Source organism: Chiloscyllium punctatum, chromosome 29, assembly GCF_047496795.1.
Source record: "Chiloscyllium punctatum isolate Juve2018m chromosome 29, sChiPun1.3, whole genome shotgun sequence".
NCBI classification, from domain to species: domain Eukaryota; kingdom Metazoa; phylum Chordata; class Chondrichthyes; order Orectolobiformes; family Hemiscylliidae; genus Chiloscyllium; species Chiloscyllium punctatum.
This window is the reverse complement of record NC_092767.1, coordinates 58,178,201-58,192,673: the sequence shown is the minus strand read 5'-3', so window position 1 is coordinate 58,192,673 and position 14,473 is coordinate 58,178,201. Positions and strand designations below refer to the sequence as shown.

General features: G+C 43.9%; 1 protein-coding gene across 2 annotated transcripts in view; it reads left to right on the top strand.

The window, feature by feature from the left end:
• The window catches only part of axl (AXL receptor tyrosine kinase), a 219,242-nt gene that overhangs the window by 97,522 nt on the left and 107,247 nt on the right, over positions 1 to 14,473 (top strand). For both annotated transcript variants that reach the window (XM_072549154.1, XM_072549155.1), the window contains exon 7: positions 12,430 to 12,613. In XM_072549154.1, the coding sequence (XP_072405255.1) occupies positions 12,430 to 12,613 (184 nt within the window). The remainder of the gene's footprint in view (positions 1 to 12,429; positions 12,614 to 14,473) is intronic.

Below are 14,473 nucleotides of genomic sequence, written 5' to 3'. Positions count from 1 at the left end.
TAGTATTTTAAAATTAAACTTAATGGCAATTATGAGTCATGTAAATAGAGATAGTTAAACTGACATTTAAGAGGATATTTCAGAATACACAAAATATGGACTTCAATGTGAAAAATCAAGAAAGATCCAACATCTGTGATTAACTTGAAAGATTAAAAATAGTATCAAACTTAACGAAATGGATTTTCTCCCAGGATCTTACGAAGTGGCTAGTGAGATAGTTGATGAATTGTTTTTCATCTTGTAAAATGTTCTTGACCCAGGGAAGGTCTCATTATATTCGAAGATATAAAAAAGGGAAGGAAACAGAAAGCAGAAAGCAGGAAACTACAATTTGTGGTATAAATAACTGCCGATATGTAGGCATAACATAGAACATAGAACATAGAACAATACAGCACAGAACAGGCCCTTCGGCCTATGATGTTGTGCCGAACATTTGTCCTAGCTTAAGCACCTACCCATGTACCTATCCAATTGCCGCTTAAAGGTCACCTTTAAATGATTCTGACTCTGCCACTCCCACAGGCAGCGCATTCCATGCCCCCACCACTCTCTGGGTAAAGAACCTACCCCTGACATCCCCCCTATACCTTCCACCCTTCACCTTAAATTTATGTCCCCTTGTAACACTCTGTTGTACCCGGGGAAAACGTCTCTGACTGTCTACTCTATCTACTCCCCTGATCATCTTATAAACCTTTATCAAGTCACCCCTCATCCTTCTCCGTTCCAATGAGAAAAGGCCTAGCACTCTCAACCTATCCTCGTACGACCTATTCTCCATTCCTGGCAACATCCTGGTAAATGTCCTCTGCACCCTCTCCAAAGCTTCCACATCTTTCCTAAAATGAGGCGACCAGAACTGCACACAGTACTCCAAATGTGGCCTTACCAAGGTCCTATACAGCTGCAACATCACCTCACAACTCTTGAATTCAAACCCTCTACTAATGAACGCTAATACACCATAGGCCTTCTTACAAGCTCTATCCACCTGAGTGGCAACTTTCAAAGATCTAGGAACATAGACCCCAAGATCCCTCTGCTCCTCCACCTTACTAAGAACCCTACCATTAACCCTGTATTCCGCATTCTTATTTGTCCTTCCAAAATGGACAACCACACACTTGACAGGGTTGAACTCCATCTGCCACTCCTCAGCCCAGCTCTGCATCATATCTAAGTCCCTTTGCAGCCGACAGCAGCCCTCCTCACTATCCACAACTCCACCAATCTTTGTATCATCTGTAAATTTACTGACCCACCCTTCGACTCCCTCTTCCATTTCATTAATAAAAATTACAAACAGCAGAGGACCCAGAACTGATCCCTGCGGAACTCCACTTGTAACTGGGCTCCAGGCTGAATATCTACCATCTACAACCACTCTCTGACTTCGACCGGTTAGCCAGTTCTCTATCCAACTGGCCAAACCTCCCACTATCCCATGCCTCCTGACTTTCCGCATAAGCCTACCATGGGGAACCTTATCAAATGCCTTACTAAAATCCATGTACACTACATCCACTGCTCTACCCTCATCCACATGCTTGGTCACCTCCTCGAAGAATTCAATAAGACTTGTAAGGCAAGACCTACCCTTCACAAATCCATGCTGGCTGTCCCTAATCAAGCAGTGTCTTTCCAGATACTCATAAATCCTATCACTCAGTACCCTTTCCAATACTTTGCCTACCACCGAAGTAAGATTAACTGGCCTGTAATTCCGGGGGTTATCCCTATTCCCTTTTTTGAACAGGGCCACAACATTCGCCACTCTTCAGTCCCCTGGAACCACTCCCATTGACCGTGAAGACAAAAAAATCATTGCCAACGGTTCTGCAATTTCCTCTCTTGCTTCCCACATAACCCTAGGATATATCCCGTCAGGCCCGGGGGACTTGTCTATCCTCAAGTTTTTCAAAATGCCCAACACATCTTCCTTCCTAACAAGTATCTCCTCTAGCTTACCAGTCCGTTTCATACTCTCCTCTTCAACAATACGGTCCTTCTCATTTGTAAATACTGAAGTACTCATTCAAGACCTCTCCTATCTCTTCCGACTCAATACACAGTCTCTCACTACTGTCCTTGATCGGACCTACCCTTGTTCTCGTCATTCTCATGTTTCTCACATATGCATTAAAGGCCTTGGGGTTATCCTTGATCCTACCCGCCAAAGATTTTTCATGTTCTCTCTTAGCTCTCCTAATCCCTTTCTTCAGCTCCCTCCTGGCTATCCTGTATCCCTCCAACGATCTGTCTGAACCTTGTTTCCTCAACCTTATGTAAGCCTCCTTCTTTCTCCTTACAAGACATTCAACCTCCCTCATCAACCAAGGTTCCCTCACACGACCATCTATTTCCTGCCTGACAGGTACATACATATCAAGCACACGTCGTATCTGTTCTTTGAAAAAGTTCCACATTTCAACGACATCCTTCCCTGACAGCCTATGCTCCCAATTTATGCTCCTCAGATCCTGTCTTGCAGCATCGTATTTACCCTTCCCCCAATTGTAAAACCTACCCTGTTGCACGCACCTATCTCTCTCCATAACCAAGGTGAAACTCACAGAATTGTGGTCACCATCACCAAAATGCTCAACCACTAACAAGCCCATCACTTGTCCCGGTTCGTTACCAAGTACCAAATCCAATATGGCCTCCCCTCTGGTCGGACAATCTACATACGGAGTTAGAAAAGCTTCCTGGACACACTGCACAAACACCGCCCTGTCCAATCTACTTGATCTAAAGAGCTTCCAATCAATATTTGGGAAGTTGAAATCATCCATGACTACTACCCTGTGACTTCTGCACCTTTCCAAAATCTGTTTCCCAATCTGTTTCTCCACATCTCTGCTGCGATTGGGGAGCCTATAGTAAACACCCAACAAGGTGACTGCTCCTTTCCTAATTCTGACTTCAGCCCATACTACCTCCAAAGGCAGATCCCCCTCGAACTGCCTTTCTGCAGCCGTTATACCATTTCTAATTAGCAACGCCACCCCCACTCCTTTTTTGCCACCCCCACTAATCTTACTGAAACATCTGTAATCAGGGACCTCCAACAACCATTCCTGTCCCTCTTCTATCCACGTTTCCATGATGGCCACAACATCATAGTCCCAAGTACTGATCCACGCCTTAAGTTCACCCACCTTATTTCTGATATTCCTTGCGTTGAAGTTTACACACTTGAGCCCATCTCTGTGTCCACAAGTATTCCCTGTCAGTATTACCTTCTCCACAGCCTCCCTACATTCTTGGACATCCTGAAAAACAGCTAACCTACTTGCTGGACTACAAGTCCGGATCCCATTCCCCTGCCAAATTAGTTTACCCCCCCCACTCCCCCCCCGAAGAGTGGTAGCAAACCTACCTCCCAGGATATTGGTGCCCTTTTGGTTCAGGTGCAACCCGTCCTGCTTGTACAGGTCCCACCTTCCCCAGAATGCAGTCCAATTGTCCAAATACCTGAAGCCCTCCCTCCTACACCATCCTTGCAGCCACGTGTTCAACTGCTCTCTCTCCCTATTCCTTGTCTCACTGTCACGTGGCACCAACAACAACCCAGTAGGCTTATATCTACTGGTGTTTTGAAGAGTATGAGATTATTTTATTGAAATATAAAAGATCCTGAGGGGTCTAGACAGGATAGACATGGAAAGGATGTTTCCTCTTGTGGGAAAATCTAAAACTCAGCGGGGGGGCTTACTCTTTAAAAAAAATAAAGCTTTACCCATTTAAAACACAGACAAAGTGACTTCTTTTCTCTCTCAGAGAATTGTAAATCTTTGGAACGTTGTACTGCAAAAGGTGGTGGAAACAGAGACTTTGAACAATTTCAAGACACAGCTAGATAGATGATTCCTTAGCAAGGCAGTGAAAGGTGATCAGGGATGCAAGGATATGGAGTTGAGGACACATGCAGATCAAAGGTGTAATTGAATGATGGAGAAGGGGCCAAGGGCCTACTCCTGACTGGCACGTGTAGCTCTGTAGCGGATAAAACATTGACTACTTTTTGGATATTTATCTTTGCCATGCTGACGAGAGCTATGGCTCACTCCTGGGAATTGGGAAGTTGTTGATTCAAGTTGCTCTTCGAGACTGGACATGCAGGCTCACCTGTACACTGCAGTGCTGTGATCATCCTAAACTGGTAGTGATGCTGTCAATTGGATGAGACATGGTGCTGTGGGGTGGGGGTTGTGGTTTTCTAGGTAAATGTTTCTTCCTGAAACAGCATCCCAACAGATCCATCTGTCATTATTACCTTGTAAATCCTTGGAGTTTGCTGTGCATGCATTGGCTATTGTTTCATATATTGTGACAATGGCTACACTTGAAAAAATATTTCATTTGTTGTAAAAGGGGTTGTGGTTTCCAGAGGATAAGAAGAGTATTGTAAGCAACATTGTGTTTTTAAAATTCTCATCCACATTTTCAAATCTCGAAACAGTCTTTTCTCTCCTTGTCTCGATAATCACCCCTAAGCTCATAACCATCCAAAATATCTAAGTTCCTTTAATTCTGATCTTTTGTGCATGCATAATATGAATAGTACCACTACTGTTGGCCATTCAGTCAGCTGTTTGGGCCCTTCCCTTCCTCCACTCCTTTGTCTCTCTACTTCACTTCAATCTTCTAAAATGTTTCTTAAAACCTACTTTTTAAACTGAATATTTGGTCATCTCATGATTCAGTGTCATATTCAGAATCATACAGCACATAAACAGACCCTTCGGTCCAACCAGGCATGCCAACCATAATCCCAAACTAAAGCAATCGCCCCTGTCTGAACTTGGCTCACATCCCTCCAAACATTTCATATTCATGTACTTATCTAAATATCTTTTAAACGTTGTAACTGGACCTGTATCCATCACTTCCTCTGGAAGTCATTCCACACACGAACCACTTGCTGTGTTAAAAACAAAACTGCACCTCATGTCTTTTTAAATCTTTTTGGCGCTCACCTTAAAAAATGCTCCCTTGTCTTGTAATCTCTCACCCTCGGGAAAATATACCTGCCATACACCTTATCTGTATATCTCATGATTTTATAAGGTCACCCCTCAAGCTGTTACACGCCAACAGACAAAGTCGCAGCTTATCAGCCTCTCAACCACCACACCCACCCGTTCCATTCCCTGCAACATCCTGGTCAATCTCTTCTGAACCCTTTCCATCTTAATAATATCCTTCCTATAAGATGGGCAACCAGAACTGGACACAGTACTCCAGAAGAGGCCTCACCAATGTTCTACACAACATCAACTTAACATGCTACCTCCCTACTCAAAGGATTGAGCAATGAAGACAAGTGTGCTAAATACCTTCTTAACCACCCTGTCTATATGTGATGCAAACTTCAAAGAATTATGCATCTGAACGATAGGTCTTTCTCTCTTCTACAACATTACCCAAAGCCCTCAATGAAGCTGGGAAAATCCAACACAAAGCCAGTAAGTATAGACAACAAACAATAATCTGTATTTATATAGCACCTTTAATTTAGTGAAATGCCTCAAGGCATCACAAATCAAGGCCTCCCCATTCAGTGTTTGCTAAAACTGACAGCTTGAATAGGCAGCCACTGGAGTCAGAAGCCTCCATGTCCCATTGATATCAAAAGATGGTGATCGCAATTGAGCCCAATCCAGATCCCTTGAACTACTAACATTAACTTTGTTCCTTGTGACAATTTTTGTGCTGTCCAGCAAGGGCTGTCACAATATTAAGATGCCTTTGCAATCCCCAAACAAGCTCAGTAGGCTTTCACTTTAGCCAGTGATGTTGATTAGGCCTGCAGAATTGGTAGCCTGCTTCCCATTTTTAATTGGAGGGCAAGCTCCACTGAGCCCATTTTAATTCTAGATTTTTATTGAATTCAAGTTTCATCATTTTGCGTGGTGGGATTTAGACCCACATCCTCAAGCATTGGCCTGGGATTCATATAATCATACAATACAGGAGAAAACCTTTCAGCTCATCAAGTCTGCACAGAACTGCTCCAAATCTCGAGAGTCCCACTTTCCAGCACACAGGCCTGAGCTTTCAATGTTATGACATTTTAAGAGCTCACCCAAGTACTTTTTAAAAGGTGGAAGGTTTCTGGTCTTAAGTACCTTCCTCATCTGTCTATTCCAGACCCACCACACTCTGGGGTGAAAAGATTTTCCACAAATCTCCTCTAAACTTCAAGTCGTTCATCTTAGAATTATGCTCTCTTGTAATTGACCCTTCAACTAAGGGGGAGCCGCTTTCTATCCACCCTGCCCATGCCCCTCACAATATTACGCAATATCAGGTCCCCTCTCAGCCTTCTCTGCTCTAAAGAGAATAGCCTGAGCTTATCCAGACCCTCTTCATAGCTAAACTAGACAATGCTAGTCCAGTGACACTAACCAATGCCTCAACCTTCAAATAGTTTCTTGACTGAAGGTTGGCTACCGTGGTGCCACTATTTAAGAAAGGTGATAAGGAAACAGCAGGGAACTATCGACCGGTGAGCCTGACATCTGTGGTGGACAAGTTGTTGGAGGGAATCCTGAGGGACACGATTTATGTGTATTTAGAAAGGCAAGGACTGATTATGGTTAGTCAACATGGCTTTTTGCGTGGGAAATCATGTCTCACAAAATTGATTGAGTTTTTTGAAGAAGTAATGAAGAGGATTGATGTGGGCAGAGTAGTGGATGTGATCTATATGGGCTTCAGTAAGGCATTCAACAAGGTTCCTCATGGTAGACTTGCTAGCAAGATTAGATCACACCGAATAGAGGGAGACTTGGGCATTTGGATACAGAAATGGCTCAAAAAACAGAGGGTGGTGATGGAGGGTTGTTTTTCAGACTGAAGGCCTGTGGCCAGTCGTGTGCCACAAGGATCAGTGCTGGGTCCACTGCTTTTCATTATTTATATAAATGATTTGAGTGTGAACATAGGAGGTATGATTAGCACCTTTGCAGATGACACCAAAATTGGAAGTGCAGTGGATAGAGTACAGAGTACAACAGAACCTCAGAATACATTGGGACCTTGATCTGATGGGTTGAAGAGTAGAGGGTGAGTCAGATAGAGTTTAATTTAGATAAAGTCGAGGTGCTGCATTTTGGAAAGACCTTAATGCTAAGGTCCTGGGGAGTGTGACTGAACAAAGTGACCTTGGAGTGCAGGTTCATAGTTCCTTGAAAGTAAAATCCCAGGTAGGTAAGATAATGAAGAAGGCGTTTGGTATGCTTCCCTTCATTGGTCAGTGTATTGAGTATTGGAGTTGGGAGGTCATGTTGCAGCCATTCAGGACATTGGTTAGGCAACTTTGGAATATTGCATGCAATTTTGGTCTCCCTGCTATAGGAAAGATGTTGTGAAGCTTGAAAGAGTTCAGAAAAGATGTACAAGGATGTTTCCAGGGTTGGAGGGTTTGAGCTCTAGGGAAAGGCTGAATAGATTGGACCTATTTTCCCTGGAGTGTCAGAGGCTGAGGGATGACCTTATAAAGGTTAATAAAATCATGAGGGACATGGATAGGGTGAATAGACAAGGTCTTTTCCTAGGCATGTGGGAGTCCAAAACTAGAAGGCATAGAAGATGAGAGGGGGAAGACATAAAAGGGACCCAAGGAGCAACTTTTAAAACACATCTGGATGGGGATATGAAATAGGAAGGGTTTAGAGGGATATGAGCAAAATGCTGGCAAATGGGACTAGATTTATTTAAGATATCTGGTCGGCATGAATGAGTTTGACCGAAGGGCCTGTTTCCGTGCTCTTTATCTCTATGACTCTGAATAATTTGCTTCCATTTAATCGGGTTATTTGGCTTTGGTGTCATGTTCCACCATAAGGGTGGAAGCTGTACCAGTTCAGAAATCCTCCAATACCGTAAGGGGCATGAATTGGGACACAGAATGGAACATTTGTAAGTTCCTGGTCTCTGCACAGTGAGTTTTGCTGTGAAGTGCATGTTTTTGAATATCTGGAGAGACAGCAAAATCTAGTTCCGATGTGGTGTGTCAACAGTTGAACAGTCCACTCAACTGCCTCTCCAGTGAGTCTAGCATCAGTGAATAGAACGTGAAAGAGGTAGCTGTCTCCTGGGCAATGCCTTATAGGAATAAGTTAATTTGCAGTCTTGATTGTGAATTGAACATTGATCTTTAAGGATCTAAATTCAATTTGTACAAGTGACACAAAGTGCAGAGTCAGATCATCAGCAGACAGCATTTCATCAATGGAGTCTCTGAGGTCAATGAATGGGCGGGATTTGTGAACTCATCTCTTTCACTTCTCCAATTTATAGTTTCAGAATGAATTTCTCCTATATCTGTGCATTCACAGAATTACAAAGCATTACTCAATCATTAAAATGAAACAAAACAAAATCTGCAGATGCTGGAAATCTGAAAGGAAAACAGAAATTACTGGAGAAACTCAGCAGATCTGGCAGTAGCGACCCTTCTCAACGTTAACTCTGTTTTCTCTCCACAGATGCTGCCAGATCTGCTGAGTTTCTCCAGCAATTTCTGTTTTAAGTACTGAATCATTTCTCTATAGAAACTGCCTAATTGCCTTTTGTGAATGAACTGACGTTGTCGCTCCTCAGGGACTGGGTTACAGATGGTAGGGGTTTTACTAAGGAAATTCCCTCTGAATGGTAGTGGGTAGACTTTATAATAAACAAAAATTCTATTTCAGCTTGGCTCGCTGAGTTTTTAATTTTTTTGTTGCAAGCAGTGGATTTTGGTGGACTTCGGATATGATTTTGATTCAGTTAGAGTGCGAACTTGGAAGAATAATCTGATAATATATATCCATTTGAGCAAGGTACCAGCATGAGACTGGTGCTTGTATAACTGTATTCGAGAAAATGTCAATGCGTATCCCCAGCACTCTGTGCGGCCTGGACTTTACAAAGTTGAAACAATTCCAAAGCCATGTAGGTAGGGTGGGTGTGTCTGGATTCTGGATTTCCTTTCCCCCAGTCTAACTCCCCAGGCTTGCATCCTGCATTCCTCACCTGGGGTTTGTGGGTTTGGTATGTCCCAAACTCCTCACCTCATTACGTGGGGTCACATCAGTTTTGTCGTGACTCATGGTTCACTCAGTTTTGGAACATAGACTGTATTCAGGTACCTTTTGAAAGGTAACTTCTGAACAACTCTGAGCATTGGGGCAAGTACCCCAGGTGGGCCGAAGTGCCTGTTCCTGTACTATGTTCTATAAGTCCTTTAAGCCGCTTGCCAAGCTGCCGTTAGCCACCTCCACAAGGCTTCTTATAATTCCACACCATGGTGAGATGGTCACCTAGCAGTGTTCTGGCTAGGCTTATCCTGGCACTTTCCCCTGCCACCGCAGGAACTGTAAAACCTGCGCCCACACCTCCTCCCTCACCTCTATCCAAGGCCCTAAAGGAGCCTTCCACATCCATCAAAGTTTTACTTGCACATCACTAATATCATTTATTGTATCCGTTGCTCCCGATGCGGTCTCCTCTACATTGGGGAGACTGGGCACCTCCTAGCAGAGCACTTTAGGGAACATCTCCTGGACACCCGCACCAATTAACCAAACCGCCCCGTGGCCCAACATTTCAACTCCCCCTCCCACTTTGCCGAGGACATGGAGGTCGTGGGCCTCCTTCACCGCCACTCCCTCACCACCAGACGCCTGGAGGAAGAACGCCTCATCTTCCGCCTCGGAACACTTTAACCCCAGGGCATCAATGTGGACTTCAACAGTTTCCTCATTTCCCCTTCCCCCACCTCACCCTAGTTCTAAACTTCCAGCTCAGTAACTGTCCCCTTGACTTGCCCGGACTTGTCCTACCTGCCTATCTTCTTTTCCACCTATTCACTCCACCCTCTCCTCCTTGACCTATCACCTTCATCCCCTCCCCCACTCACCCATTGTACTCTATGCTGCTTTCTCCCCACCCCCACCCTCCTCTAGCTTATCTCTCCACGCTTCAGGCTCACTGCCTTAATTCCTGATGAAGGGCTTTTGCCCGAAACGTTGATTTCGAAGCTATTTGGATGCTGCCTGAACTGCTGTGCTCTTCCAGCACCACTAATCCAGAATCTGGTTTCCAGCATCTGCAGTCATTGTTTTTACCTTATTCATCCACAGACCAAGTAATGTTGTGGGAACCTGGGCTCGAATCCTACCCCAGTAGATAGTGGAATTTAAATTCAATAATAATCTGGAAATAAGAGTGTAATGATGACCACGAAACTTCCCAACAGGAAAAGAAAACAACCTCGTCCACTAATATTCTTTTGGAAAGGAAACTGCCATCCTTACCTGGCCTACACATGACTCCAGACCCATATTAGTGTGGTTGACTCTTAAGTGCCCTCTGGGTAATTAGGGATGGGCAATGAATGCTGGCCTAGCCAGTGATGTCCATATTCTATGAATGAATTAAATCAATCATGTCCCTTTAATCTACCTGTGCATGAAAATTGCTCTTAGATTAGATTACTTACAGTGTGGAAACAGGCCCTTCGGCCCAACAAGTCCACACCGACCCGCTGAAGTGCAACCCACCCATACCCCTACATCTACACCTACATCTACATCTACCCCTTACCTAACACCACAGACAATTTAGCATGGCCAATTCACCTAACCTGCACATCTTTGGAGTGTGGGAGGAAACCGGAGCACCCGGAGGAAACCCACGCAGACACGGGGAGAATGTGCAAACTCCACACAGAGAGTCGCCTGAGGCGGGAATTGAACCCGGGTCTCTGGCGCTGTGAGGCAGCAGTGCTAACCACTGTGCCACCGTGCCGCCCACAACTAAAGTTGTAGGCAGACCATTATGGCATGAATGACATAGGCTTTGAGCAGTTTACATCTTTAACTCTTTACAAATAAACTTTGACTCATTAACAAAAGAGATGGGAGAAAGAATAGCTTATTCTAAGCACTTCGGGATGCAGAGTCAAGATTAGAGTGGTGCTGGAAAAGCACAGCAGGTCAGGTAGCATCCTGATGAAGGGCTTTTGCCCGAAACGTCAATTTTCTTGCTCCTCGGATGCTGCCTGACCTGCTGTGCTTTTCTAGCATCACTCTAATCTTGATTCTGATCTCCAGCATCTGCAGTCCTCACTTTCACTTAGAGATGCAGTTCAAGCGAAGACAACAGTTTACTCCAATTGTCTAAACAGTCGCCTTCTGAGACTTTGAGTCTCGGCTTGCAGGCAAGCAGGGATAATGAGGACAGGGATAAGAAATTGTTCAGGAGATCAAGACAGCCTAATTTTCTCCTTCCAACTCCATTTTCATTCAACTCCTCCCCCTCTGTCTACCTCTCCCTCATCTTTGTTGAGGTGCATTGCACTTAACGGATTTTGCACGTAAATTATTAAATTAGAAACACATACAGTGGTTAATGGATGAAAAAAAATACTGTGGGTGATTTGTTGATGGAAAAAGATACAGTTGGTTGTGTACAAGAAAAAAAAGAACAACTCAATTATTTGGGCTGTGGTACTTGTGTCCCTAGCTCTGAGATGCCAGAAATGCCATTGGTCTCCTAATTAGGCCCAGTTGGGAAGCTTCAAAGAACAGCAAAATCCTGTGAAATTGAGAATGTGAAATAAAAGCAGATGGTGCTGTAGAAACTCAGCAGGTCTGGCTGCATCTGTGGAGAGAGCAAACTTAAAGCATTAACTCTGTTTCCTTCTGCATAAATGCTGCCAGAACTGTTGAGTTTTTGTACATTTGACTTTCCTGAATTATGGAGGCTAACTTTAAAGATTAAGATGCTTAGGTGCAGGCCCAAGTCTTTAGTACAACAGACTAAGCAGAATTGAAGACAGTATAAAGTCAGAGTCACACAACACAAGGTTATAGACCAACAGGTTTATTTGAAATCACAAACTTTCGGAGCGCTACTCCTTCATCAGGTGAAGTTTCACCCAACTTGTGCTTTCAAGTAAACCTGTTAGACTATAACCTGGTATCATGGGACTTCTGACTTTGTCCACCCCAGTCCAACACCAGCACCTCCACATCATGAAGTCAGTATAAGAGAAGATGGGAGAAGGTATTTCATGCAGTAATGAACTGAGTAGTGTCTGAGACAGAATACTGGAGGGTATGGAGATATCTCCATCACAGAATGTAAAAAAAAGATTAAAATTTACGTTTATGTTTTGATTGTGAGGAATCGAGAAGTGCTTTTTGCCTGACATGCAGTCTTAAGTTTCGGAACCTTTGTTTACATGAGTGCAAGGATGTGGAAAGGATCCATGAGCACATTTTTTTTGTGAGGTTTTCTTTCTTTGGTGATCACTTCTGTTTTTTAGTGAAAATAATGTTTGCTTTGCACGTGAAGATCTGGGGTCAGACTGCGGGGAATGATACTTCAGAAAATTACATGTTTCCTTTTCACAATTTCTTACAGGCTGAGAAATCTGTGCATGACCTCAGCCAAGAGATTTATTTGAAGGATATCTCTGTTCCACCATTCAGTCACATGATCAGAGCATTGGCACCTCACTCGCGATACAGAATCCGACTGGCCTGCAGCACGGATATTGGCGCCTCCCCATGGAGCAGCTGGGTGACAGCGGAAACACTTGAAGGAGGTGAGGGTGCAGGAACTGTTCCCACTTGTGAATAAATGTCAGGTGTCAGTGTTAGCTCCAAGTGATGCTCCCAGGGCATTAGCAAGAGAGTGCTACACTGTCAGAGGTACTGTTTATCCAAAGAGTTTTTAAACTGAGAGTTCATTTTGCTGTTTCATTTGAATGTAAGATATTCCATACTCTAAATTTTAATATGTATTTCTGTTTCCATATGTGTACATTTTCCTTTGAATTAACACATAAAAGCAGATCATCTGATCTTTGTTCATGAGTTTGTTGTGCAGTAATCAATTACTCCAAACCTACATCAGAACAATTACAACATTATAAAACAAAGACTTTATATCATACAAAAAGAGAAATTGCTGGAGAAACTCAGCAGGTTTAACAGCATCTCTGGAGAGCAAATAGAGTTAATGTTTCAAGTCCAGTGATCTTCTATTTTCTGTCTACAGGTGATGTCAGACCTACTGAGTTTCACCAGCAATTTGTTTCTGTAGCAGACTTCCAGCATCTGTAGTTCTTTGTTTTATCATATATCCCACCATAGGTTTGCCTCCAACAGGATGTTTTACTTGATGTGGCAATGCTTATGTTATCTTCTCTTCTATAAGAAACTGGGCATGAATACTGTGATAGTAAAGAATCCAGCAGAGATTCATCACAACTAAATATATGTATGATAATTACATCCCTCTGGCACAGAAGTGTTTGTGCTAATATTACACTGAAACGTTACAAAAGAGAAGCATGATTCCACAGCTCTACATTGGGGAGACAGGACGCCAACTTGCGGATCACTTCAGAGGACATCTCTGGGACACCCGCACCAACCAACTCCACCGCCCTGAGGCCGAACACTCCACCAAGGATATGCAGGTCCTGGGTCTTCTCCATCGCCAAACCCTAACTACCTGATGTCTGGAGGAAGAATGCCTCATCTGCAATCACACGGCATCAATGCAGATTTCACCAGTTTCCTCGTTTCCCCTCCCCCCCCCATCTGATCCCAGTCCCAGGCCTCCAACTCAGCATCGCCCTCTTAACCTGTCCATCTTCCTTCCAACTATCCACTCCACCCTCCTCCCTGACCTATCACCTTCACCTTTATCTAACTATCACATTCCTAGCTACCTTGCCCCCCAGCCCCACCCCCTCACCTGTTTATCTCTCAGCCCCTCAGGCCCACAACCCTCATTCCTGATAGAGGGTTTATGCCTAAAGCATAATTTCTCCTGATCCTCGCATGCTGCCTGACCGGCTGTGCTTTTCCAGCGCCACACTCTCGACTTCCAGAGTGTCATGCTTGTTTTATCATTTTTATTGCTCCCTTTTAAAAAAAAAGCTTTTGGGTATCTATAATAATGTCAAAATGTATCTCTTGCATACATGTTTCCTCGGGGATGATTTCGATGGACGGGGTGTTGTGAACAGCAGCGTTTTGAAAACAGTATTTGTGGAAAAGTAAAGCTGGAGAACTGCCAAATCTGAAATCCATTGCCTTTAAAAGGGACAGCAGCATTTCAAGGAGGCAGCTTTCAACTACCTTCACAAGGGCAACTTAGGATGGGTAATAAATGCTGGTCCAGTCAGCAATGCCCATGTCCCCTGATTGAATCTCTTCTTAATTAGATTAGATTAGATTAGATTACTTACAGTGTGGAAACAGGCCCTTTGGCCCAACAAGTCCACAACGACCCGCAGAAGCGCAACCCACCCATACCCCTACATCTACCCCTTACCTAACACTACGGGCAATTTAGCATGGCCAATTCACCTGACCTGCACATCTTTGGACTGTGGGAGGAAACTGGAGCACCCGGAGGAAACCCACGCAGACACGGGGAGAACGTGCAAACT